Source organism: Magallana gigas, chromosome 4, assembly GCF_963853765.1.
Source record: "Magallana gigas chromosome 4, xbMagGiga1.1, whole genome shotgun sequence".
Taxonomy (NCBI): domain Eukaryota; kingdom Metazoa; phylum Mollusca; class Bivalvia; order Ostreida; family Ostreidae; genus Magallana; species Magallana gigas.
In genome coordinates this window covers 27,040,154-27,067,975 of record NC_088856.1, presented here as the reverse complement: position 1 = coordinate 27,067,975, position 27,822 = coordinate 27,040,154, and the positions used below count along the sequence as shown (strand labels likewise).

General features: G+C 31.9%; 3 protein-coding genes and 1 long non-coding RNA gene across 5 annotated transcripts in view; 2 read left to right on the top strand and 2 right to left on the bottom strand.

Moving 5' to 3' along the window:
• The window catches only part of LOC105349194 (micronuclear linker histone polyprotein), a 47,511-nt gene extending 42,099 nt beyond the window's left edge, over positions 1-5,412 (top strand). The window contains exons 13-15 of the mRNA XM_066081834.1: positions 718-914; positions 3,991-4,037; positions 4,896-5,412. Of these exons, the coding sequence (XP_065937906.1) occupies positions 718-914; positions 3,991-4,037; positions 4,896-4,974 (323 nt within the window). The 3' untranslated portion in view covers positions 4,975-5,412. The remainder of the gene's footprint in view (positions 1-717; positions 915-3,990; positions 4,038-4,895) is intronic.
• Positions 5,413-5,599: 187 nt separating this feature from the next.
• LOC105336719 (uncharacterized) lies at positions 5,600-14,966 on the bottom strand. Of its 2 annotated transcripts, XM_034450749.2 has the most exons (4): positions 14,820-14,966; positions 14,512-14,609; positions 10,734-10,757; positions 5,600-7,362 (listed from the first exon to the last, which is right to left on the bottom strand). In XM_034450749.2, the coding sequence occupies exon 4, from the start codon at positions 7,353-7,355 to the stop codon at positions 5,691-5,693; it is 1,665 nt and encodes a 554-aa protein (XP_034306640.2). In that variant the 5' UTR covers positions 7,356-7,362; positions 10,734-10,757; positions 14,512-14,609; positions 14,820-14,966; the 3' UTR covers positions 5,600-5,690. The 2 variants fall into 2 exon arrangements, with proteins under 2 accessions (XP_034306640.2, XP_034306639.2); XM_034450748.2 differs by lacking the exon at positions 10,734-10,757.
• Positions 14,967-19,896: 4,930 nt separating this feature from the next.
• On the top strand, positions 19,897-27,183 carry LOC105322887 (nuclear apoptosis-inducing factor 1). Its single transcript, XM_066081836.1, has 7 exons — positions 19,897-20,295; positions 24,458-24,623; positions 24,727-24,793; positions 25,052-25,153; positions 25,329-25,376; positions 25,600-25,656; positions 26,002-27,183. The coding sequence occupies exons 1-7, from the start codon at positions 20,015-20,017 to the stop codon at positions 26,223-26,225; spliced, it is 945 nt and encodes a 314-aa protein (XP_065937908.1). The 5' UTR covers positions 19,897-20,014; the 3' UTR covers positions 26,226-27,183.
• Positions 26,067-27,593, bottom strand: LOC136274603 (uncharacterized). The gene is made up of 3 exons (XR_010713039.1): positions 27,526-27,593; positions 27,179-27,402; positions 26,067-26,205 (listed from the first exon to the last, which is right to left on the bottom strand). It is a non-coding gene; the product is annotated as an uncharacterized lncRNA (long non-coding RNA).
• Positions 27,594-27,822: the final 229 nt, after the last annotated feature.

Below are 27,822 nucleotides of genomic sequence, written 5' to 3'. Positions count from 1 at the left end.
TGGGCAATATTTCGTCCCTAATGGTCTAAGGCCAAATAAAAAAAATACCTGTGGTTCCGGTCACCCGACCGTCCCTATTTTTTACCCCCGACCCTAAACTTTTTTTTCGCCAATTTTCAATTTTTTCCGGAATTTTCCCCGCTTTTCGTCATCGGCTCCAATACTGCAATGACGGCCTCCAATTAGCGAGGGAACATTTTAATTCATATCAGTTGATTAATAAAAAGAAGATAAATCAAGAACTGTTTGTACCTTGTGTACCTCACAATAAATAAATTAGGATCAACCTTGGGGGTGACATGCTCGCTTTTTGATCGGTAACTTCGCCGGAATTTCCTTCGAAAGGGATGTTGAAGTCACCCTGTATTCTGAGTTTATAAAACCTATAGGCAAAAATATGATAATTATCAATTTCAAAAGGCGTTTTCACAGCCTCAGTTAACCCCTGTTGTGATAAACAACTTGTGACTGTCTTATCTATAGGGGCCAATATAAATACGGGTGATAGTATAATATCAGTTACATGCTCTACATGAGTAGATGTATCAGTTTAAGTGTCAAGTATATGGTAGAGAGAGAGAGAGAGAGAGAGAGAGAGAGAGAGAGAGAGAGAGATATATATTATCATCATTTTAATATATGGTCATATTTTTATTTGCATTTAATCTCCACATTAAGATAATATCTATATTGTTACATGTATTTCATGTATGGTAGATGACAGTCTCCATATAGATGAGACACCTGTGAAGGAGTATGATGTGGATAACATTTCCACCTTGTGGCCCGCACTAAGTGGAGCAGTGGATGTCTCCACAGCAAGAACCCGCCATCTCTCCAGCATCTCCACCAAGAGTGACAAGTCCAACTGTAGTGATCTGCCCATGATCTTCTCTCCCATCAAAGATCTTAAGGTAATTTCTATTAACTAGAATTGTACCGGTACATATATACACAGTATATATGTCTAGCATATTTATTGTATATACATGTATTTTAATTTTGAGCTCACCTGAGCTGAAAGCTAAAGTGAGCTATTCTGATCACATTTTGTCCGTCGTCCGTCCGTTCGTCCGTCCGTCTGTAAACTTTTTACATTTCGAACTTTATCCAATTTCAACCAAATTTGGCACAAAGCATCCTTATGGGAGGGTGTATATAAATTGCAGAAATAAAAGTCCGATCTGTATTCAAAGCAGAGAAAACCTTGAAACTGTAGAAAAAGGGGGGGGGTGCATTTTTAAAAATCTTCTCAAGAACTACTGATTCCAATTCAACGTAGTTTAGCATAAATTATCCTTATGGGAAGGAAAATATAAATTGCAAAAAATTAAGGAATAATTCTGTTTCAAATCTGAGTTATTACGAAAATGATAATGAAGGAAATGCGTGTTTCAATCGGGTTCGGCATCCGGTAAAATGGGTAGGCAAGACTTGGCCTGGGCAAAACAAAAGATTGGCAGTTATTAATCTGCCAATCTTATTAAAATTTCAGGATATTTGATGGACCAGTATATTTGTATTCGCTGTAAATATTGCTGCAAAATAATGCGTATTTGGAATTGACGATTGCTGTTCTGCCCCGGCTTTTATTTTTGCCATGGCCCGGGTTTGCATACCCATTTTACCAAGACTCGTATTCCATACTTCTAAAACGAGGTTCTTTGTTTAAAGCAGCCATGACATTATACGAAAAAGGGTCGATCTGACTATGATGAATTTGTTTGTTGTGCAACAGTTCGCGTATGAAGGGAAATTTTTGAAACATGCAAAATATATTGGTGCCGATTTTGTGAAGTAAATTGAGGCTAAATATTTCAATGCGTTGACAGTTTTCACACATGACGTTGGTGTTAGCTTGTTCTGATTTTCGTTTCGTTTTCATTATTTATGCTTTGTAACCTGGGAACTATCGTCTGTATTTCGTGATTTTTGCGTATCAAATCAAACAGAGACTTCGGTAAATCAAACAGTTAACTGTTTACCTGCGCAAATTAAGCAAAATCTGATGTATCAAAAAAGTACTGAAATACAATTCATTCTATCGGTAATTCGGCATTATCTTTTGCGTAATGGTAGATTAATGCAATAGGTTTTGTTGAGATGCTCAGCATTTTATTCAGTTTAAATAGAGTTTGATACCGCTGACGGAAATATGTAGGTATATATACATGTATATATATGATTCATTTCGAAAAAATAAATTGTGTTCTTTATTTGTTATAGTGCATGTTTCTTGTGTTTAATTGTTTACAATTTCTATTTACTAACCATATTTGAGTGTTAAGCTTCAAATTATAAGCAAGATACAGAAATTTGCTCACAATTCTATGTTTGTACACAGATCTTAAAAACTAAAGATTAAAAAAGTAAAAAATTTGCCAATATTTTTAAAGAAAATTTTCAAAGTCTGTTCTTCCAGAAACCAACTTGAACAACTTATTGTATTGTAAACTTAACCTTTTTTCGTCATTATTACTCCTACTGTACATGTGAACCTTGACTGTGTTTGTGCACATTTGTATAAACTGATTTTGAACCTCAATAGAGTGAATAAAAGAATTGAAAATCTAAGGCCATTCTTTTTTTCCATTTTAAATGCTGAATAGGAAATACCAAGTTAAAAATCTTAAGCTGAATGTAATAAACTCATGTGAACAAAATATGACTCAAACCTAGACGGACTGTGAGCTCTGTATCTTGCTTATAATGCTACGATTGACGCTGAAATTTTGGTTGAACATTAGAAATTCTATATGAATTAGAGTATGTTAAATACTTGTACAAACAAAATAAAAGAATGATATTCTGTATATACCTACTCTCTGGGGCCCCCTCTTTATACAATAAATAATGTGAAATCTACATCAATTTTGATAGTTTTTCAGACACGAGTAAATAAAAACGACATCTTTATTACAGTTTCCATAGTTTGACACATTTATGTTGCGGGGATAAAGTAATTATTGCTATTCCTAAGAAAATACCACAGCGGAAAATTATCCTGGTTTGTATGCGAGGTAAATAACAGTCATTTAATTATAATGGAGAAGACAAATTAAATTTTTGAATGTTTTTAATTTGAGGAATTGACCACATTGAGGTACAATTTTCTTTTTCACATCTATACATGTAGGATTTTTTAAATAAAAATAATAACTATTATATTTTTTCAAAAATACAATAACTAGTAAGTAGTTGATGAAAAAAATTTACCTATATGCTCTCATAAATTTTGATCGCTTTACAAAGTGTGTGGGGGTTGGGGGGTTGGGGGTCAGAACTAAAATATAGGGAATTGGAAGTTAACAACTTAACAGTGTACCCCTACCAAATGCTTAGTTTTATATCTTATTCTGGTAAAAAATAGTATTTCATGAAGGTACAATGTCAAAGATTACGTGTATGCAAAAATAAGTGTAAAATTCGAAAATTTCACAATATTTATTTTTTGTTATTCTACCGAGGGACCATATGGCACAATATCTTTTGAACGCCCATTGTTGCTCAGGTAAGCGATGTGGCCCCATGGGCCTCTTGTTTTTTTTTTTTAATATTGTTTAATATAACTTTTTTTTTTAAATTAATAATTTTTGCTCTTTTAAAAAATTTGCTAACTAAAGGATATTGATTTATAATTTTTGTATTAAACTATGATTATGTATTTTTAACTTTCTAGTTGCCAAAAAAACCTCCCAAACTATTACATGCTATAATGTATTTATTATTATTTTTCTAAAGTGGTGAAAATTTATAATGTCAAGGTGTCATGATTTATCTATAGAATAATATTCCATTAAACTTAAGCTTGAGGTATTAATCTTACATTTATATTGATAAACATTTTAAGATTCAATAATAGATTTTAAACCTTTAGTATCAACATCTCTTTGACCCTTTTGGCATGGTTTTAGACTTCTGTAGTGTTTCTTCAGTCAGATTTTCAATTGCATAAAATTTTTATATGTTTTTTTTCTTACCTCCACTTAGAATTTAGAAGGCGATGATAAGAAAACTGAAAGAGTTCCAGTTAAAAGGTTTGTATTTTTCTCTTTTCAATGTTTCAGTACATGTACTTGACAGGAATTCAAATTATTAAATACACGTATCCTGTGTTTACAAAAATGGTACTGATATTAATTTTAAATTAGCTATCTCATATTTAGCATCTTTTGCACTACTTTTGACAGCTTGGATTATGATTTCTTTAAAAATAAATTTCATAGAAGCTTGGCTTAAAATGCACTTATCATTAAAACATGCTGATTTAGATGCCTGAGTGAAGAAAAGTTTTTGTTTTTAATTTTGAATGCAAGAACTTTCATACACTAACAGTAGTTGGTTGATATTAACAAATTGATTTTAATTTGTTATACATCTTCCAAGGAGATAGAAAATTCTTTTTAAATTTACCGTTATACTGTATACAGGAAAATATTCGCCTCCGTTAAATTTTCGCCCCTTTCACCCTCGTTGTCAGGGGGCTAATTAAAGACTGGGCGAATTCTATGTTACAAATAATATTTTGGATGTTAATTTGGAATAACACAAAATGGCTGACCTCTGGTAAAAACGACATTTCGTTCTATTAAACGACGGCAATCTCATTTAACTTGCTCCAAAGCCGAGTGGATAAAGTGTTAGGCTTGTGAACTGTACATCCGAGTTCGAATCCCACATGGGCTTTTTGTTGTTACTTACTAACTTGGATTTTTTAGATATTCATTTTTTTTCTCGAAATTGCTAATTTGACACATGTACAGTTTAATTATCATTATATCTTTCATAATCAAATAATATACTGTTAATTTGAATGATTTTGTCAAGGTATGTTATTCTACCTTAACCTAGGAGTTAGGTTGAATGATTATGATTTTTTTGTCTTTCTTGGATAGAGAGATTTCTGGTGACTTTGAAAACAGGAAGAGGAAACGACTGAGTGAACCAGCGTCCAGGAAACGCAGACGGAGGTGATGGCCGCTTTTCTTTAGAAAGTTGTTCCAAGTACACGGCATTATGTGAACTTTCGGATGTTCTATTCTATTTACTTTATCTCACAAATACAATAGCACATATATATATATATATATATTGATTGGACCAGGTGTTTTTGTATATTTAACTATTATTTTGTAAAAGGTTATAAATCATTGTGACATGTAAATACTTTTCAATTTCGTATTTGTCATTTAACGTGAAAATATAATAAAACACATGTAACAACAGAACACTAAAAACTCTATTTATACATGTAGTATTATTTCATCATAAAAATCTTATGCATTGAAAATATTGAAAATTACGAATTGTTACTCTGTACATCTCAGGTATTGGGGAACTTGATATTGAATTTGTTTTTTAAAATCTAACTTGAAAATTTAGAAACAATATATGTTGACTTTACCAATAGAAAATGGGGCGTCATTTTATGTCTTATAAGGAAGCATTGCTTTATCAAATGCAATATCTTGGACATTTAGTTGAAAAAAAAAATCATTTTAAAACAAATAAAAACTCAACTTACTCAACAATCATGTATTAAATCACGTATATAATATGTAATATAATGAATGAGGAAAAAATGACTGGATTTTAACTACCTTTTTAATATATCTTTAATAAGTTTTAAAAAAAAGCCAAAATAACGAAAATGGTTTCTGCTTTATCTTTATAAGTCACCAATTTGGTGTCTATCTTAAAAATTTGATTTTTTTTACATTGCCTTTGTAATACTCGCACACAAACAGATTGTCATTATTGTCCACACATAAACCAAAAGGAGCCTCCAGACCACAATTATCAATGTAACGGAGAAACTGTCCATTCTGATCCATAATGTGGATACAATGGTTGTAAATGTCTGCTGTCAGGATCCGACTCTGACTGTCTGTTGTAATACCATAGGGATTAAATGGTTTGTTCTTGGTAGCTGAGGGATGAACAGTGTATCTCCATCTGAGTTTCCCGTCCTGATAAACCACGACAACTGCACCAGCCTCATGGTCAGTTACACAGATGTCATGGTTTCTGTTCTCTGTGATATATTTCTCATAACTATTCCCCGAGTACAGAGGTTTACCTTCATCATCAAACTGAATTGTTTGTTTCTCTGTAGATCCTGAGTAACGGACAACTTTGGATTGAGTTTTATCATTACTGTACATAGTAACTAGGAGATCACCAGTAGAGGTGACACACAGATTAAAGGGCGCCCATCCCTGTAATCTGATCAACTCTTCTATCTGTCCATTCTTTACTTTGTTCACTGTCCTAGTTTTCCAGTCAGAGTACAGTAAATCCCCATCACTGTTTACAACTATGTCATTGGGCCTTTTTCCTGATTTTGTCCCGATTGTTTGGAGAAGTGAACCATTAATGTTAAAGCATTTGATTTTTTTGGTGAATCCATGCGTCCATACACCGTCTTCATCTAGACAGGTAACACCGAGTAGTTCTTTATACCCAGTCTGTATTGTGGCAACAAGCTCTGGCTCATCCAGTAGTTCTCTGACTAAAGTGTTGGGTTGGTTCTGTGACAAGACATTTTCTTTTGTAGCAGTTGATAATGGGGTGATCTGTCCAAACAAACTATAAAGCTTCTCCCTGTCTATCGGTTTTGGAATGTATGTTGGCAGTTTTACTTGAAGCTTGGGTGGAAGTTTGCTAAATTCTCTGATCTTTGAGTTGTATTCAATGGTAGGAGCTACTGCAGTAGATTTCTCAATTTCTTTTAAGGCAAGTAATGTTTGTTTTATCAGAGACTGTATCTGTTTGATTTCATCCAAATGTTTCTGTAAAATGTCTTTGTGTTTCTCTTTAATGTCGCTGATATCAGTTTTCATTTTGTTGATAACGATGTCGATTTCTCTGTGCCACTGCTCTCCTTGTTTAGACATTGTTGTTGTAAGTTTCTCATATCCTCCATCCAGGTTGGCAAGCTGATTTTCCAAGTCCATTGCAATTTCTTTATATTTAGGAGAAATAAGATTTTTTAATTCCTCTGTGTCTTTTTCGATATTGTTTTTCTTTGTCTTGTAAACCTCTGTAACATCTACAAATAAATGTTCCCTGTGTTGTTCAGAGGCAGTACAAGAGGAACAAACAAATACGTTGTCGCAATTCTTGCACAGCAAATCGCAATTTTTTTGTGGATGTGTCCTACATTTTGGATAAACGAGGGTTGATCTTCGTTCTTGGAATGGGACAATTTTATGTTTGTCATATCCATCTGAGATGTGTTTGCCTATACATGACATACAAAGGTTGACATGACAAAAGTCACAGTAGCTGTGTACTATGGCGGTCTCACAAAGGTCACATCGGTGCACATCCTGGGCACTAGTACGGGGATCCATGATTTGTCTAGAAATTAAAATGAAAACATCAAAGTGAAAAATAAACACGAAATAATAATACAGATCTAACTTATTTATTATATAATATTAAATGATATTTAAAATGCATATGAAATTCTTTCTAAAAATACATGTTACTGACTATTATGTATATATATTTACATCTACCCGGACCGAGTATAATTTCCTCTATTTCTTGCAGAAACTTATAGTTAATTCATAGCTACACAATCGAAACAGCCAGACTGAAATTAACAAGCCCCGTTTATCGTTGGTCGAAATCTAAAGCGGCTGAAACGAAAAAAGTTACGTGACACAGGGCGATACGAAGGTGTTTGTGTTTAGCTCCGTGTTTTTTGACAATTTCCAAGGGAATTTATGCCTCTTGCCCAAATTTCCTTTGGATATCGGTGTGTATTGTGCTTGTACATAGATTTATACATAGACTTGTGATTATTGTGTGATTTACAAAAGTAGTTTACTGAGTTTTTCTATTATTGTGACAAATTCATTTTGACAATCACTGTTCAATCATTCACTCATTCCGGATACCTGTTAGGAGTCTCGATACGCTTGACGCCCTCTTAACGGTCTTACGGTACTTGATCATTTACTTGATCATTTCACAATGGAACTGTTAAAACCAGTTTACATGAAGGATAAAGAAATCCAATGTGGTCAGAACCGCATTTCTGATTATGATTTGTCAATTGCTGTTAGCAACATCTTAAATGATGTAAAATGTGTCCAAAAAGATAGAGATCTTTGGAGAATATACGTAGACTCAACAGAAAGCAGGTCAAAGCTGCTAGCACAGGGGATAGACATTAGAAACACAATTATAAGAGTGTATGACACCAATCCCTATTCTGCTGGGCTCTCGAGTCCTTCTGAAAATGTTCTCAAAATAACTGTCAAGGGTGTACCCCTATCTGTTGATGATAATGAAGTGATTAAAATGCTAAATGACTTCAATGTGTCCTTTACAAGTGAGCTAAAATACGAAAAAATTCGGCATCCAATTACCAGGAAAATGACAGGTATTCTAAACGGAAATCGTTTTATCTATGCCAAATCTCTTGCAGAGGGCACGTTTCTACCTTGCACAGCCACATGTGCTGGTCTTCGATGCTTTATTTACCATTATGGTCAACCGTCTGCAAAGCGCACCCCACGCTGCACAAATTGCTGGGAGGAGCATCATTTCTCTAAAGACTGCCCTAACCCAAAAAGATGCAAGGTGTGCAAATCTGAAGGTCACATGCCTGGTGATAAGGAGTGCGAGTTCTTTTCTCAAGATGAAACTAATGTCATTGCATTTGCTGGTCAGGACAACTGTTTGTCCAACTTTTATCCATGCAACATCAACGTCTTCGGCGTCAGCCATAGGTCTGCGGAACACGCCTTCCAATACGTTAAGGCTATGCGCAGTGGGGATATCCCGAGGGCAACGGCGATACAATCAGCTAAATCAGCCCTTGATGCCAAAAAAATTGGGAAATTTATCACTTCTTCCACCAGCTTTACAGACAATCAGGTGGCCTTAATGACTGAAATCATCGAGGCAAAAGCGGACCAAGTTCCAGCTTTCGCTGATGCCCTAAAGTAAGTACAAAAAATCTGACGTTTTTGTCGAAACTACATTTGATGATTTTTGGGCTTCCGGCCTAGACAGAATGGCTACCATTCACACACATTCTAGTGCATGGCCTGGATCAAACAAACTTGGTCATATCATTTCCGAAATTGCTTCGCGTATGCGCCGCGCCACAGGTCGCTCTCACTCCGCTCCGAGAACTGCGCCAAAAGAAAAAACTAAATCCCAGTCAAATATCTCGCAAATGCTTAAAGAGCTGAAGAACCCCAGGAAACGCAGTTGTTCCGGTAGCAGGAAATCCTCTCCTAAAAGCCAGGTGCGCGATTCCAAGAAACGCGATGGTGATGGATTACTTCATTCCTTATAAACAGGACCATTACTTTAGAGACGGACAGTGATATGAGCTTCAATTTCCTCTTGAATGTGAGAATTACGGTGTTTTTTTGTAGTATATCTATATATATTAGCACATCTATTTTCATAATTTTTATGCGAAACCAAGGATCAGTTTAATTTTGTCTCTGCTAACGTTAGAGGTCTAAATACAAAAGAAAAACGACTTAAATTCTATAATTGGCTTAGCGACTCAAAAGTTGATATAGCTTTTATACAAGAAACGCACTATGTCGAACGTAATGAATTTCTTTATAATTCTATATGGCCTGGGAAATCTATACACTGTTACTCAGATTCCCCCCTTAGCAGAGGAGTATCCATTTTAATTCGGAAAGGTTTAGAAATAGAAATTCTAGCCATACATAGATCTAATGATGGACGTAAATTACTAATCAATGTTAAAATTGGTGATATAGATTTAACTTTAGTTAATATATATGCACCTAATAATGAAACATACAGAGTACAGTTTTTTAAAAGAATGAGATCTTTTATTAATAATTACTCAAATAATGCAACAAATATTGCAGTATGCGGTGATTTTAATTGTAAATTAAATAACTCTACGGATAGGAGTTCCAAGTTACTTAAAGAAATTTTAGCTCAATTACATGTTGTTGATATATGGAAGGATAAGCTGAATGATACAGACGGTTTTACATGGTGCGATGCTACTGACACACCAAAAAGTAGAATTGATTTCATTTTTATAAGCAAATATTTATATTTAAAAGCTAAAAATATCTCAGTTCGTAAAATCCCCGGTACACATTCTAACAGAACGAGAATGTCACATCATAAGGCTATACAATTTAACGTTAAATTACACGAAAATGAAAGAGGGACAGGTTATTGGAAACTAAATACATCTCTACTTGAAAAATCTGATTATAAGGAAAAAATATATGACATTATTCAAAATATTAGTAAATTAAGCGTTACTTGTATGCAAACATGGGAACAGCTGAAACAGGAGGTTAAACGATTTTCTATTCATTATTCAATAAAAAGTCAAAAGAGTTACAAAGATCAGATTAAAAACATAGAAAAGGAAATAATCGAGATAGAATCGTTACCTTATTTAGAAATTAATATGAATAAAAAGCGAACTCTTGAAAGACAACTAAGCGATTTATACGATAGAAGAGCAAAAGGGGCTCAAATTAGGTCTCGCGCAAAATGGATAAATGAAGGGGAGAAAAACACGAATTTCTTTTTAGGCTTGGAAAAAAAGCACCAAACACAGAATACTATTTATGAACTAAAAAATAAAAATAATGAAACTCTTTCTACTGATGATGACATATTAGGTGAAATGTGTAGCTTTTATGAAGAACTCTATCGTAGTAAAAATATAAGTAGTTCTGATATTGAAAACTACTTACAAAATAGTAATATCATGCGTTTATCTGAAAATGTAAAAAATACATGTGATCAATTTCCAAACTTAGAAGAGTGTAGAGATTCTGTAATGAACATGAAACATAATAAATCACCAGGGTTAGACGGATTACCAGTTGAATTCTATCAATGTTTCTGGGATAAAATATCAATTCTCTTTCATAATATGCTTAAAGAAATATTCAGTTTAGACGAAATGACATTTTCACAACGACTTGCTGTATTATCTTTAATTCACAAAAAAGGAGAACGGTCACAGCATACAAACTATAGACCAATTAGTCTCACTAATACTGATTACAAAATAATTGCCTTTATATTTGCTCGCCGTCTGCAAAAGGTTATTGATAACTATATAGGAAATGAACAAACAGCATATATAAAAGGAAGATATATTGGAAGCAACGCAAGGCTTATACTTGATATTTTCGAATATTGTGAAAATAATAATCAAAATGGTATATTACTATTCCTAGACTTTGAAAAAGCTTTCGACTCAGTTGAATGGAATTTTCTTTTTAAAACTTTGAAAAAATTTAATTTTGGACCAGATTTTATAAAATGGATAAAAATCCTTTATAAAAACCCCGTTTTCCGTTTAAAAAATAATGGATGGATTTCAAAAACATGCGCAATGAATAGAGGTATAAGACAAGGGTGTCCGATTTCTGCTATATTATATTTATTTGTTGCGGAAATTTTATCAAGTAAAATAAAAGAAAATAATTCAATACATGGATTTACCTCGAAAAATTTACAAGATGAAATAAAAAATGTACAGCACGCGGACGATATGACGGTTACTTTAGGAGATATAGAATCCATGAAACATGCTATTGGCACCATAGATAAATTTTGCAAATTAGCTGGATCAAAGATAAACCTATCAAAAACTGAATGCATATTGTTAGGAAATTTAAAAGACCAGTTCAAAAATCTAGAAGGTATTAAAGTAGCTAAACAGGCTGTAAAATGCTTAGGTATTTTTGTAGGACACGACAAAATGGAGTGTTATAATAAAAACTGGATGAAGATTTACCACGATATTGAAATTTTGTTTGAATCATGGAAAAAGAGAAAATTAACATTATTCGGTAAAGTTACTGTAGTTAATTCTCTTGCCTTACCTAAACTTATATATGTTTCTAGTATTTTAGAACTTCCCGAAAGAAATTATGTGAATGATATAAATAGATTAATATACAATTTCATATGGAATAAAACAGACAGAATCAAACGAAATACGATTATAGGTGATATTATGGATGGCGGTATAGGCATTACCGACATAGACTCTAAATTAAAGGCTATAAAGGCAACGTGGATTGCCCGCCTTATTACAACTAATCATGTTGTAAAAAAATATATAGATAGTCTCTGTAAAGCGCTGAATATCAATATAAACTATTTAATGAGCACAACAGAAATATCGACTGAAAATTATGGTATACTAAAAAACTTTCCAGAATTTTATAAGCAAGTTTTTACCTGTTTTAATCTATGTAAAGATTTTAAGCAAAATAATGACAGATCAATAAATACCGAATCGTTTTTATTACAACCAATTTGGTCGAATACTTCATTTACTTTTAAAGGTAAAACGATATGTTTTGATGAATGGATTAAAAGCGGAATACTATATGTTAAAGACATCTTCAAAGAAAATGGTAAATTAAAAAGTACAAGAGATATATTTGATAGGTTAAACAAAAAAAGCAATTGGATCTGCGAGTATAAAATAATACAAAAAGTGTTTAAGAAATTTGAATTCATGTATGATTTTTCTAAAATCCCCTATATCAAAATGCAACAGAATGACGAAGAATACAAAACTAAATGTTTTTATTCGAAGTTTGTAAAGCTCAAATTTCAAAGTCCAATTTCACAAGGAAAGCTTGGTAGGGATTTCCAAATCCCAGATAAGGAAACTTGGAAATCAATATATTTCAACAAAATTAAAAATGTCAAAGATAAAAGTATTGCGGAATTTAATTATAAACTTCTAAACAATTTACTAAGTAATAATCTGTTAATTAGTAAGTGGAATAAAGGTGTAAATAACAAATGCAAAATATGTAGAACCGAAATAGAAAATGCACAGCATCTAATTTTTGATTGTGTAAATGTAAAACATGTTTGGCATATGGCAAGCCAATGCTTAAATTTTACTATTGTTTGGAAAAATGTCATTGTTGGTTTTTTTGTTGATGATAACGAAACAACAAAGCTTTATAATATCTTCCTCTCATTTATTGCATTCAGAATTTACAAATATAAAATGTTCTGTAGGGTCGAAAACTTAGAACAAACAAGTCAATCGTTAAGAATGTATATTGAAGAGAATACTTTATCATATTGTTCTGTTCTATCTTTTTTACATCAAATGAAAGAAAAGAAACTTTTTCAAAATTTTGCATTTTTACTATGAATATTCATTTATGCTATGAATATGTATTTATGCTTATATCTATTATGTATATATATATATATATATATATATATATATATATATATATATATATATATATATATATATATATATATATATATATATATATATATATTTATATACGCCTACCCTCCGAGGGAGACAGTCCCTCTGTTGTATACAAGGGTTTCTAACATGGACACAGACTTTGACTGATGGTAGGGAAACCCTTTGTTATGTGTGGGCCAAAAAATAAAAAAATCACATGTAAATTATCAATGCAAGGATTTATTTTCTCTCACGTTTTTCTGATTAACACATACATGTTTAAATGTACGTACGGTGTACATGTAACATTTTTTTCCATAAAAACTTGATATATATCGTATACGTTTTTTCAACATATGTTGATTTTTTTCCTTTTTTCTGATTATCTTATATACATATACAGTGTACATTTTTAGTTTATAAAAACCTGATATATATTGTAAATCTGTTTTCACCATATGCTATTTTCTGATATGTTATTATGTACTTGTTTATAAGGAATCAATAAATGGTATATATATATATATATATAAAAAAAGCGGCTGAAACTGACAAGACTGAAATCTACACGCACCGTATATCAATTGGTCGAAACCTACAGCGACCTACATGTAATTAAGAAAAGTCACGGACTGTACAACAAATCATGATGATGTCAGACTCAAAGTATCACAGGAGACGATTGACTGTTTCTTTTAGCTATCGTCACTAATGTTCATAAGCAGTAATTTAATGAATTTTACTTACTTTTTATAATCAATTTAATAATTAGTTAAAAGTAAGATGTAAATAGAAATAATAAAATGCTTTCTTTTATGATTCATGCGGGATGTGAAGGTAGCAATCACTGCAGAAAAAATTGACAGAGCCCGCTTCCACAGGTTATGTATTTTTTCTGCTAATGAACGTAAAATACATTTTTGGTGGTATATAATTATTAATAAATTTGAATTTAAAACGAAAGTACCTTGTGATAATTGTATGTTGTCGCTCTGCTTTCATCAAATATTTCCAAAGAAACAATAGTCAAATAGAATAATCGACTTGTATTAATTGATAAGCGTTTAAACGTAAAATACATTTTTGGTGGTTTAATAATAGAATAAAACTGAATTTAAAACGAATTTCGTTATTATTATATTTAAACTAAACCTAAAACTAAAGTACTTTCAAAGTACTTTAGTTTTAGGTTTAGTTTAAATATAATAATGTAAAACAACAAACCGTCGGCATCTTAATTTTCATGTATCATAATAGATTAGATTAAGTTTATAAGGAATACAAACCTTGTCCTAGTTGATCATGATATTCATGGAATTGGACATGCATCAAACGTGCAGACGTTCTTAAACATGACACACCTGCCTGTGTGGAATGTGGTCACCTGACAGAAAATTTAAAACAGAGTTATTCCCCGTGTATTGTTATCTTTAACACACCCCCCCCCCTCCCAGTTCTCCGTTCAAACGTAGCATTCAAAACGAAAGTAATTTGTAGTATAGTTTAAATATAATAATGTAAAACAACAACACGTCGGTATCTTAATTTTTCATGTATTATAATAGATTAGATTAAGTTTATAAGGAATACAAACCTTGTTTAAGTTGTTTTTTTATATTCATGGAATGGGACATCCAACAAGTGTGCAGACGTTCTGAAACATGACTGAGCCTGCGCCTGTTTTATGTGTTATGTACACAGGGGCTCGTCACGAAGTTTTATCAACCTTTTATATATACCACCTCTATACTATAAAATACACCTTGTTTATTTTATAGTATAGAGGTGGTATATATAAAAGGTTGATAAAACTTCGTGACGAGCCCCTGTGTTTTGTATTTACCTGACAGAAAATTTAAAACAGTTAGAGTTATTCCCCGTGTATTGTAATCCTGTATCTACCCCCCCCCCCCCGGTCCTCCGTTCGATGACTTATTTTCAAACGTAGTACGTGTTTGTAAGAGTTTTACAGTTTAGTTTTAGAGTTTTTGTTTTTTGGCAGACATAGTCAAAATAAATCAATGCGTAGTTTACAGTATAAATCTAACTATCGTATGTTGAGGATGAAATCCAATGGCATGTACAATTTAGTGATCCCTTGTTATATTTGAATAAATATAAAACATCTTAAATGTTGTAGACAAACCATCTAAAATGCTGTAGACAATACTTAATAGAGATTGAATTAAACTGACTTATCTGAAGACAGGAAGAAAACCGTACCTTATTGCAATTATATATGCAAAATGTGTATATTCTTGGAATTTTAAACGGTTTAAATGAGTTAAACGGACCATAACGTATGCGGAGATTATAATTATGTCAACGGTACTAGTGTAGAACTACTACACCTACATAAAGAGTAAATGTTTATATCTTTCATATGATTGTTTTAATATATTCGATCAGTGATTACGATCATTTCAAGATATATTGCCAGTCCGGTACTGTTTACACAATTTGGCTGAAAAAAATTAGTTCCATTCATGATCAGCAGATACAACATATTATAACAAGTGTTTACAATACGGAATAAAAATCACCTTTTCACGAGAAATGTGAATGTGAAGTATTTATATTCCTACGCCAACTGCCACCTGAGTATTTTCACGATAGTATAATTTATACAGTTCTTCGTTAGACATATTTTTTCACTAATGAATATTGCTTATATTATTAGAACAATTATATTACTTTCATGATTACTGTTCGTTAGTTACCACACAATGTTGTTTCATTATTCATTGTGAATGAGTATGTGTTTTTCTGTTCTTTTTATGACGGAATGGTTATGCAACACCTGCATCATATTTCTGATCCAACTCGTGTAGACTCTTTTTAAGCACAGATGTGATTGCAATTAGCTTAAAGTGCCTGAATGAAGATACATGTACATGTGTAGGTGTATCAATGTTTGGTTGGCCGGTAAATTATTTTTGAGGAGATGGTGGGGTTATTTCTGTCAACTTTCATTCCATGTACAGTCAAATGAAATAAAACATGAAGAAAGTTTTTTAATATGAGAAAGAATTGAATTTTGAACGTCTTTAAGAAACAACGTGATGTGTGCCAGTTTTCCAAACTTAGTACATGCAAGGGGTTTATATGGATTAAAAATGACTTGAATTCACCCCGTCTTAAATTCGTCAAAACAAAGTTGCAACATGGTCATTAGTTTCTCTCCAAATCAATAATAAATATCTAAGATATGTCTTTTATTTATAGTATTTAAAAGTGAAAAAAAGATAAATTTTAGATCTGCATTTATCCTACGATTAATTTAGAAAAACTGTATCATCACAATGAGCTAAATTCTTTTGGAAGTTGGTAATATGGTTATGTTGAACAGTTATAATTGCAATTTTTGGACTTCCTTGGATAGGGAGATATCTGGAGACTTTAAGAACAGGAAAAGAAAACGACTGAGCTCCAGGAAACACAGGTGGAGATGACGGCCGCTTTTCGTTAGAAAGCTGTTCCGGGTACAGGGCATTATGATAACTCTCAGATGTTCTCATCCATTCACGTTATCTCCCAAGTACAAAAACATAAACTGATATGCATATTGAATGTATTGGTGTTTTTGTATATTTATTAGTATCATTTTGTTAAAGGTTATATAGGTAATGCTTATTGATAATACTAATGACATAATTCACTTACCTGTTTTTTCCCAAATTCATATTTGTCATTCAATGTATTAAACTTTACTGCAATACAATAAATTAACTATTTATACAGTAAAGTGTGTTTGTAAAAAAAATTCATATTCATTAAAAATGTTGATATCTATAAATGGTCTTGAACGTTTTGTTTCTTTTATCTACATGTAAATACTGTTTAAAAGTTTCGTTTTACCCAGGATCACAATGAATATGTTTTCATGAATTTTAACTGACAATGCAAAACATTAAATAAAATTGTTGAGAAGTTTTCTACTTGCTAAGAGTCATTAACGAGAACTGGACATTCGGTGTGATGTAACTATATCTAGTTTGCTGCTCATCAACAGAAGCTGCCAATTACAAATTATTTTAAATTTGCCAAATGATGCCCATCAATATCAAAAGACTGACGAAATGTAAAAGTTTTCATTTTTCATATGTGAAAATTACTCCGTTTCCACTCAAATGTTTACAGAGCCTTATACATGTATATTCTAACAAACGTTACGTTTGTGTATTGATATCTATTAGTCAATGACTAGGCAGTTATTTCTTTACGTTTTTAACTTCGTTTATTTCCGCTAGTATTTGTATTATCTGGTTTACTTCAATACTGGTTATTTCATGCACGAGCGCTTTCGCTCTCAGTATAAATAGATTTCTTCCCGGGGAGTATTCGATTAATGCGACGTTCGTTACAAAGCAGTATAGGTTGTCTTTGGTTTTGGTATGTCGACAGAATCTACAAATAGTTCTACGTCGAACAGAGATGTTCCCCGAGAATCACAGGCCGAGTCTAATTCCAACTCTGGACAGGATTTTGATGTTATTGACGCACTCAGTTTATTCAATAGCAGGTGAGACGCCGCCCTTGAAAAACAGAAACTTTTGATACTCTCAGAAGTACAAGATAAACTGAAGCCTACAAATTCTCTTGAGTTTCGAGGGGAAGGGAACAAAATTCAGTACAAATTTAATGAGGAAAGACCGCGTGGTTTAGAGCTTCTATCACAAAAACTTTTATCCGGCGACTTCAGCGGAATCACCGATTTAATTTCTTCCGAGAAAGAGGCCATTCGTCAGAGAAACAAAATTCTACGCATAGCTAATAAACATGGCTGGGGGACCGTTTAGGAGTATGTTGATTCTGATATTGCTGACAACAGTGTGGATGCCGTCAGACTACGTTCTGCCATTTCAAGAGCCGCAAACAAAAAGCGACAATCTCCGTACGAAAGACCGGTTTTCCAGAGAAATACGGGAGTGTTCGACGGCTAATCCACCCGGCAGCTTTTTCTTGGGAGTGCAAAATTCAACAGCCGTCCACAGTTCGCGCCGAGATTCAACTTGCTCAACTACAGAAAACCCTTACAAGCACAGACCGCAAACATCGTCTGCCACTACTGTCGGCTCCCTAGTCACTTCGCAAGATTCTGCTCGTATACCCAGCAGTTCCAGTATACAGAACCCAAAAGACCCCAATCATCAGCACTCGTCCCAACATCGACAGCAAATCAGCAGTTAAGTTGAGTATCGTGATATACATCAATTATTAGATTACAAATCTGACTTTGAGTTAAAATCTAGCACTTCAGTTAAAAATCGTTTAAAAAATTCATTCGAATTTTGGAAAAATGTTATAAAGCCTGATGATCATAAAATTTGGTTTCAGGATTGAATTTATTACACATCCTGAAAGTGTATTTTTGTCTAAGTTTGAGTAGGAATATAGATTTTTCTGTAGCCTGGGTTCCACGAGAGCAGAATGTAGAAGCGGATTTGGTGAGCAAAGTTTTTGATTTTGACGATTGGGCTGTGAGCAACCATATTTTTTCATTTTTTAATACTGTTTGGGGGTCTTACACGTGTGATATTTTTGCAAGTTGCAATGATTTCAAAGTAAACAAATTTTATTCTTTGTTTTGGACATCTGGAACAAGCGGTGTAGATGCTTTTGCGTTCGATTGCATGGTCACAAGATGTAAATTGGATTGTGCCGCCTATTTTTTATTATAGGGAGGGCAGTAAGACATTTATTAAATTGTGGCGCCAAGGGTACATTAGTTGTTCCGAAATGGAAATCTGCAGCGTTTTGGCCTTCTTTGATTGATAAAAATGGAAAGTTTTTGTGGTTTGTTAATGATAGCATAGAATATAAACATCCAACAAAATTTTTTCGCTCCAGGTTCTGATAAAAATAGCATTTTTGCAGCTCAGAAATTTAACAGTAACGTTATAGCATTAAATCTGGACGCTTCGTTTGAAGTTATTATAATGTTGTTTATTTATATGAACTCATAAATACATGACTGTGTAGTGACATGACTGTTGCAGGTATAATTGTATATATATATATATATATACATATATATATATATATATATATATATATATATATATATATATATATATATATATATATATATATATATATATATATATATATATTGATACGTGTTGCATGCGTGAGATAAATAGATGGTACACAACGGTTGACTGCTGACCAGAGTACTAGAAGTTATTATTGGAATGATTTGTTACGCTTGGATGACTGCTATCCAAAAAGAAGGACTGCTCTCCTGTGATTTGAAGTAATGTTTTTTTTGCTGATGAATGACTGTTATTCAATTATATATGATATATAATATTTAATGATTGAGGTCCAGTTTATAGATGACTGCTATCCAGTATACAGACAATTGTTCTTTTGTATTCTATATAAGTAACGTTTTGAGTGCATTATGCTGGTTGGATTATATTGCATTGTTGTTGATATGATTTTCTAATGCGCATTTTTTATGTATTACAGAATGTACAAAACTTTCAAGGCCAATGGTCAAATATTGAAAAGTTTAAGAAAGATCGCCAATTACGAGATACAGCGAATTTTTTGCCGCATATTGTGAAAAACGCAAAATCTCAATCGACGAACAAGAAATACAACACATATTTCTCAAAGTTCAGAGACTGGCATGAGTTTTACTAAGCTTCTTATCTTACGCAAAAATATTATTACTTAAGAACTTCGTAAGATTTAACCTAAGATAAGAATGTTCTGTTTTACTAACGTGTTCGTAAGTTTTATTCGTAACTTTAACTTACGAAACGTTCGCAAGTTTCTGTAATGGAACTCTCTTATAACGGAGGTGTGAATATTCGTAGTTACGAACGCTGCGCAAGCGCAGAGGGCACTTTCGTTTTCGCGGCTATTTACATTTTATCGTCTGCGAAACTGTATTCAACAATGGAGAAAGAGTTGAAACGGAGAAAACCCAACTGGAGTGAGTCGGAGCTAATGGCTTTAGCAGAGGCCGTAGCTCCGCACTTCCGAGTTTTAAAGGGGAAGTTTTCCGCTTTTATAACTTCTGAGAGGAAAAATCAACTGTGGCAGGATATCGCTAACCAGTAAGTAATTTGGAGAAAGTATCAAAATTGGACCTCAAATCCTTAGAAATGATATGATAACACATACAATGACAATGTTATAGCACCGTATATCGGTTGTTTTAAAAGTTTAACAAAACAATTCTCTCTACATACACAGAATATAAATTAAGTTCACATAATCTTGCCATAGAATTCCAATGCATGAAAGACTATATAATGATTGTAACACTGGAGTACAGATATTGAAGACTAATTACATTTTTTATTCAGTTGTTCTAAATGTATTAAATATATTCATTTGAGGACAGTTTTTGAAAGAATTTTATAAATATGCTTTACATAAAGTAGCACACGCTGAAATTGACATATGACGTCGGGATATTTTTAGATATAGTAATCAGATGTAAGCTAAACATCACTGAGGTAAATAATAGAGGAAATTCACAATAAAATTAGTTTCTGGAAATATTTCTGTATTCATAGATTTTTCAACAAAATGATTTAATTACTGCGATTCAGTTTTGAAATAATTTTTCAAAAATGTCAGATATCTTCAAGGCTATGTTCTGTTTTATTTAGGGACCAGGCAAAATTAACCCCTTCACGGTAACTGTGGTACTGCTCATTTGCAGGGCAAAATTACATAGTTTGGTGAGATATGACATATAACGTCAATTGTTTTATTTACGTCATTTAATTTTCTACGCACTGAAATTTTGGCAAAGTATATCATTTTGCCCTGCAAGAGAGCAGTACCACAGTTATCGTGAAGGGGTCTATTTATCACTATTTCAAACTGATGCTTTTTATGAAAATCTAAAGATAGGGGGAGGATGATACATGTAAGGGTATTTCTAAGTGATATGAGGCTTTTATCATGATACTATCATGTAAATGTGTGTAGTACTGAATAAGGTTTCTTATTAAAGGAGGTTGAACAACAAATGATATTAAAAAGATTATAATAAATATGTTTAACTAAAGGAGAGCCCTATGACTCTATGTTAATAATAGAAAAGTGGAAATGGTGGGTTCACTTAAATGGCCATATTTTTCTTAAACCTCAATGGAATTGGCAATGCGAGGCATACTTTTTCTCAGAATTGCATAAGTTTTCTAATTTTAAGACAAGATATCGTTTCAGAGGATGTTAGTGTGAGTTAAAGGTAAGTTATAGGTGACAAGTGACAGTTTTGGATAACAAGGGGAGTAACTCCCTCTTGAATAAGTTTTTTTTTTATAGATTTTTTGTCTTTAAAATATAGAAAATGTTTAAAATAAAAAAAAAAATCTTTAGTTGAGAACTGCAACTCATTTTAAAAAAGTGTTTGTCCCATGGGTGTTATCAAATGCTAAAAAAAAGTTTTGTTCCATACTTTTCTTTTATGAAAAAAAGTCATTGTCCCATGCCTGTGTGTACCTGTCCCATCATAGTGATAAATTTTGCTTGGTCCTTAATATTTAATCTTTAACAATGTTAAAAATAACTCTCTCATTTATCAGTAATATACATCATACAGAAACAATGCAGTAGCTTAATTGTAAGATTTTTTTTCTCTCATGTGAATGTTAAATATAATACTGATATATCTTTCATATACGGATATAATAAACAATATTTCTCATATATATATTATACATATTGGCCCCATAAATTGACTGAGTTACTCAATCAGCTGTTGTGGGTTGGGTCAATATTACTGGCAATATAACTTTTTAAGATGGTTTCAGGATTTTGAAATATTAAAAAAAATGAGTTGAAACTTTTTAGATACATTTTGTAATTTTTTTCACAAATTCATTATATATAAGGCTATAAGCACAAACAATGTGCAAATACATGTATATGTGTACACAGATACACTCTACAACTGCACAAATTTGATATATTAACTAGAACTGTCCTAATGGGATTAATACCCCCGCAAGGCTAATTTCAAATGGGACAAATAATTGAATTGAACAATAAAGGTTTGGAACACATACCAAAAAAAAATTCTAGAATTGTAAAAAAAAAAAAATTAGTTAAGGTAGTCCTATACTCGGCACTTAATGGGCTCAATCATTAAAAGCTTAGCTTTAAATTATAAATATGCATTCTAGCAATACATATACAAAAGAAAATATGTATGTTTACATGCTAGTTTGTTTGTTATCACCTCTCAGACGGGTGTACCCCCTTGCGAAAATTATTGACAATTATGAAATTTGCCAGACGTCCGTTTTTCATAAAAATAATTACTAATTTTGGGAAAATTAGAACTGAACATACAAAATAGAGTATAAATATTTATTTAAGCCATATCTCATCAATAATTTTGCGCAAATTTTTGTAAGTAAGTACGCTTTATGGACCTGATGTATCAAAATAGAATACAAAAAATGCAATGCTAGTGTCGCGTTTGATAATTTTTTTACTATTTTATGGACTCAAACTTAAATTCATGGTGTTTATTCTAAAGATTGACATCTTAGAAAAAATATTTGGTAAAATAAATTATATGTTGACGGATTACTTTTCACGCTATAAGCTCTAAACCAAGTAGACCCTGACGAAAAAATCCGTAAAAGTCACATTTTGCTACAGTTTTCTGCCTAGATCTGTCAACAATGTTAGATTTCATTTAAACATTAATTAATTGACGATTGATTAAATTCGAAATAGCTTCTGTCTCTAAATTTAAACCGGTTTTAGTAAAAGAAAAAGAAAAATTCGGGGGGGGGGGGGGTAAAAACAAAGAAGATATAAGCATACCTGAGATCCTGGTTAATCAGAAACTTCGTTTTTCATTTTACTTTATGAGAATCGAGTTTCTCAACATTAATCATTTCTATCTCTCATAGAATGCACATATTACCGTTCTAATTGCTTATTATTGCCATTGTTTACAACAGCGATGTAGAGCAAAATCAATACCGGGTATCAAAAACGCTGTGTAAAAGTCGAACCAATATTGAAAAATCCGTATTATGACGTAGTGCGATACTCGGACTACTTTAACAAAGAAAAATTAAAATCAAAAATGTCAGAATTTCACTGTAAATACATATCTATAACAGTAATACATTTACAAATGTATGTATCTGATGATATATTTTTTAAAAATTTAATTGATTTAAAGAAAAACCAACAAAATGACAATTACCCCTCCCTTTGCAGTAAATGGAAATACCGGTAGCCAAGCAATGCTCTTCTGTTGATAAAACTTTCAATATCTTTCTAATAAGAGTCTTGACAGATGCAATTAGTTGTTTTCTTTGATGAGCTTGTTAAATTTAATAAACTCCCAAAACATTACCATAATTACCATACTATGTAAAAATATGTAAAAAAGAAAATTTAATATTACAAACAATTTTAAAATTGCCTAAACACTACAATCATATCAGAAATTTTGAATTTCATTTAAATTAATGCCCAATAGGGTCACTTCATCAATTTACTTGACAAATAAATTCAAACAACCTCTAAAAATAGTTTAACTTCTTTATTAATAATGATATTAATAATATTTATTTCCTTATAATGATAGAACTTTTTGGTTTACATGAAACAGTTTTAAAATAGCCCCAAAACCATCACCCATTTTACAGATTATCAATTTCCCCTAAACACATGCTTCATCTGAACCATGGCTCAGATAATGGCTCCCTTGGGACAAATGAATTCAGCCACACTTGTCTTTGATGTTCTAATTAGCTCCTAAGAATTTATCATTGACAAACAAAAACTTTGCATTGTCAGTTGATAGAATACTTATAATTTTTTTATTAATTAAGACATAAAGACAAAAAACCTCCATCTGGATGTATTTATATAAATATATTTTAGAGTGTTTTAATACTATTAATTAATTAATAAAATCTGTAAGGATTACCTCCCTTACTTTTCAACATTAGTGTACAATACATAGAATAAGGAAAATGAAAACTGTCATAAAATCATTAAATCTTGTCTGATCTTAAAAAATAATTGCAGGTGCACATCTTCAGATGGTGTTCAACATATGTTCAAACTGTTCCATGCAGTAATAAAAAATTCTATAGGGGGGACAAAGTTGCGTCTACAGACAGACGGACAGACGGACAGGGTGAAACCAATATACCCCCCTAAACTTCGTTTTTGGGGGTATAAAAACATATATTTAAGTACCTAAGGCAAATATTTATATTCTAATAGAGTCAATGCTGTTGCAATGGTCAACAGAACAACCGAGGAAATGAAGAAAAAATGGGCAGACATGCAAAGTCTGACAAAGAAAAAGGAAGCAGAGAGGAGGAGATCAATGAAACAGACAGGAGGAGGACCAGCCCCAAATTTCATGTTCAAAAATTGGGAAAATTTGGTAAATACTTACAAAAAATTCTTATGAATATAAGTAGTAAAATATTTGTCTGTCTGTCATGAACAAATCATTTCCTTTAGTAAAGGTATGCTATTTTTTAAAGGTTCTACAGTCTTTATCAGATGTTGCAATTGAAGGCATCAGTGGTGGAGTTGATACCGCAGAATGTGGTAAATTGGCTTTTTATATATATTTATGAATTTTCACATTGATATTAACCTAAGGTAACTCACTACACCCAGACTGTAATCACATGTAATACAAAATTTTCATGTTGATGCAATTTTTCATAAAATGAAATAATATAGTTCTTGATGTTGAATATTTTAAACAAGTTTTTTTATTCAAACCATCCACCATTATGTTTATCATATAAGAAGTGTCTCAGTTTCTAATAGCAAAAAGTAACCTTATTAATCATTTTGTAGAAAGTAGACCATCCCCAGTGGTACCTGCAGGGATTATTATCCATGAAGTTCCAGCATCAGAAAATTCAGAACTGAGCGAGTCTGCCTCAACCCCATGTGCAAGTATGTACATGTACTAGATCTGATGATCCCTTCACACAAGATAACTGATATATACTTATTGAATTGAATATTTATTTTCATGAAATGCATATTATTAACTATATAACAATTTCTTTTGAACATAATTTTTTCGATTGATAATTTTGTTTCATTAATCATATTCTTTCTATCAAAGGAATGACAAGTATCAACAACAGCACATACAAAGACATGAATTTTGAGAGTAAGTTTAACACAACACAATTAATGTAATGAATAACAATTTAACAATATTGTATCAAAAGTTTGATAGCATGAGACAAAAAATATCAACATATAACTTTATACAAATTGATAGGTTTTTAAGCACTAATGATTGTGAAGGCATAAAAAAAGTTTATACAAGTTTATACAAGTGTAATATTGCATTACAAATGGATATTGAATTATTACAAATTTAATTTCAGGCGAGTCTAGTCAAAGTCAAGAAAGGCCAAGAAAACAGACAAGGGTGCAAAGGAAAGGTAACAATGAAATCGAGCCTTGTAAAGTGAATTTTAATTCTTTAAGGAGGCATATGGTCAGTGATATTGTTAAAGAGAACTAAAAAGTTGTCCATCACACTACTTTGTCATAATGATATCTTATTAAGTTTGATTTCAACAAATAATATACATGACAGCCATTTTTTCTCATGCAAGTCTTACACTAGGAGGTTAGTTAAAAAAAATGTTTGTTAAATGTCAGCAGTCTATTTAGTGTAGATAAAACCTTAAAGAAAAAAACCCTAATTGACTTTGTTAGAATGAATTGATATTTTAAAAAAAAGAAAACCTATTCTCATGCTTTCTAAAACTTTTCTTTAAAAGAAAATGAAGTTCCAGTACACATATCACAGCTGTTATCTATGGAAGAGGAGAAGATTTCTAAACTGGAGACATACAGATCCAGAAAAATCAAGATTCTTGAAGAAATGCTTGAACTACAACGCAGAAGCACCATTGCAGTTGAATCCATAAGCAACTCCATGCACCAGTCTGGAAATTCTCAACCATTGTCATTGTCGTTATCTCCTGTAATTAAATTTTCTTAATATATGCACTAAAAAACTTAAGGTAGGTTAATATCTTCTCCTAAAGAATATTTATATCAAATCTTCTATATTTAGTAAAGATTTTAAATTGTTAAGACAATGACCCTCAAAATAGTTCTTCATAAAAATCATTGGGTAAAATCTTTATAAAAATCTTCTTCTCAAGAACTACTAAGCTACATTCTAATGTATGGTAATTTAAAATCATTACAATATTCAAAAAATGTTTCATATTACTACTGTATGTGAACTATGGGCCTCTTGTTGAAATGTTCATGATATTATTTATAGGGAAAACTGTAGTTACATATCTTAATGCTAATAAAAAAGAATTGCTGGTACATTTATTAATTTGTAAGACTTTGTATTTTTGTGGAGTCCTGATGAAAGTCTCTGATGATAAATTGTTAAAAATGGAGAGAAAATTGTTGATTACAGGATCCAATATAGTGGTTTTTCAGATTAGAAACTGCTTGTTATATGTTGATTGTTTTGTGAACTGGTAACTATTATATCAAAATGCTAGTACATGTAGTAGTTTTTTTATATTGATATATATTGTCCATGTACAATTATTTAACTTCTGTCATCATAATAAAGTAACATTTAAAGCAATGTGAGCTGTATTTCTGAGAATTTTTTTTGCTACCTAAAGATGCTAATATAATAATTCTGTGTGTACTTAAACCTGTGTGATATAATGGGTGAAAACAAAACTTTAATTTTATCATAATAAAGATTCCTGTACAATGCAATATATAACAAATCGATTTGTGTACAGGGCGACAATAATGTAGTTTTGCTTCAATCAGAACCTCAAAAAAGGGTCTCAACAAATATATGACTTATCGAAGTCTGGAAATCATTTTATTGTTGGTCAATAGAATTGCAAGACTTCCAATTTACCCAAAAAATTTTAACATGAAAATTGCAGCAACTTAAAACCAAAATACCTCTTCAAAATCTTTGTACAAGTCTATCTCTCAGCATTGCTGCAGTACAATTGTTGGGGATAACTGGAGCAAATGGTTGCTGGACATCATCTTCTTCCTCAGTTTCTACCATGAGAGGCACCCTCTCATTTATGGCCAAGTTGTGTAGCCTCATAGCACATTCAATTATTTTCGTGCATTTGTCTGGTCTATAAGGCAAGCATCCTCCAGTTTTGTGCAAGCACCTGTTGATTTATAAGTTTGAAATGTTTTAGGCTTTTCACTCTTTTAGAAGAAAATCCTTTTTTTTCAATACACCATTTCCTGATCTGAATTAAATTTGATATTTTGATTAAAAGGTGACGTACCTGAAACGTGCTTTAAGCACACCAAATGCCCTTTCAATAGCATTTCTAGTACGACAGTGAGCCGAATTAGTAAATGTTTAATATAGTCTTAGAATATTACAAACATAAAGATTTTAATGTGTTAATAATTCTGCCAGCTGAAAGTATTTATTTTAATTCAGATGGAAAATGTTGTATTTTGATAACAAAAAAAATTGATTATATTAAGTTTTATATTAAGTTTGTACATATTCTGTATGCCATTTGTGATCATGCTACTATATATACCATATAACATTAATGAGACATTGATGGATA

What these genes read in the sequence shown, in the direction of transcription:
- LOC105336719 (XM_034450749.2), bottom strand. Translation starts at nt 7,355, where the DNA reads ATGGATCCCCGTACTAGTGCCCAGGATGTGCACCGATGTGACCTTTGT.
- LOC105322887 (XM_066081836.1), top strand. Translation starts at nt 20,015, where the DNA reads ATGGAACTCTCTTATAACGGAGGTGTGAATATTCGTAGTTACGAACGC. An exon ending in TCAAAAATTGGGAAAATTTG is followed by an intron (nt 24,624 to 24,726) that starts GTAAATACTTAC and finishes TATTTTTTAAAG; the next exon opens with GTTCTACAGTCTTTATCAGA. An exon ending in GACAAGGGTGCAAAGGAAAG is followed by an intron (nt 25,657 to 26,001) that starts GTAACAATGAAA and finishes TTTCTTTAAAAG; the next exon opens with AAAATGAAGTTCCAGTACAC.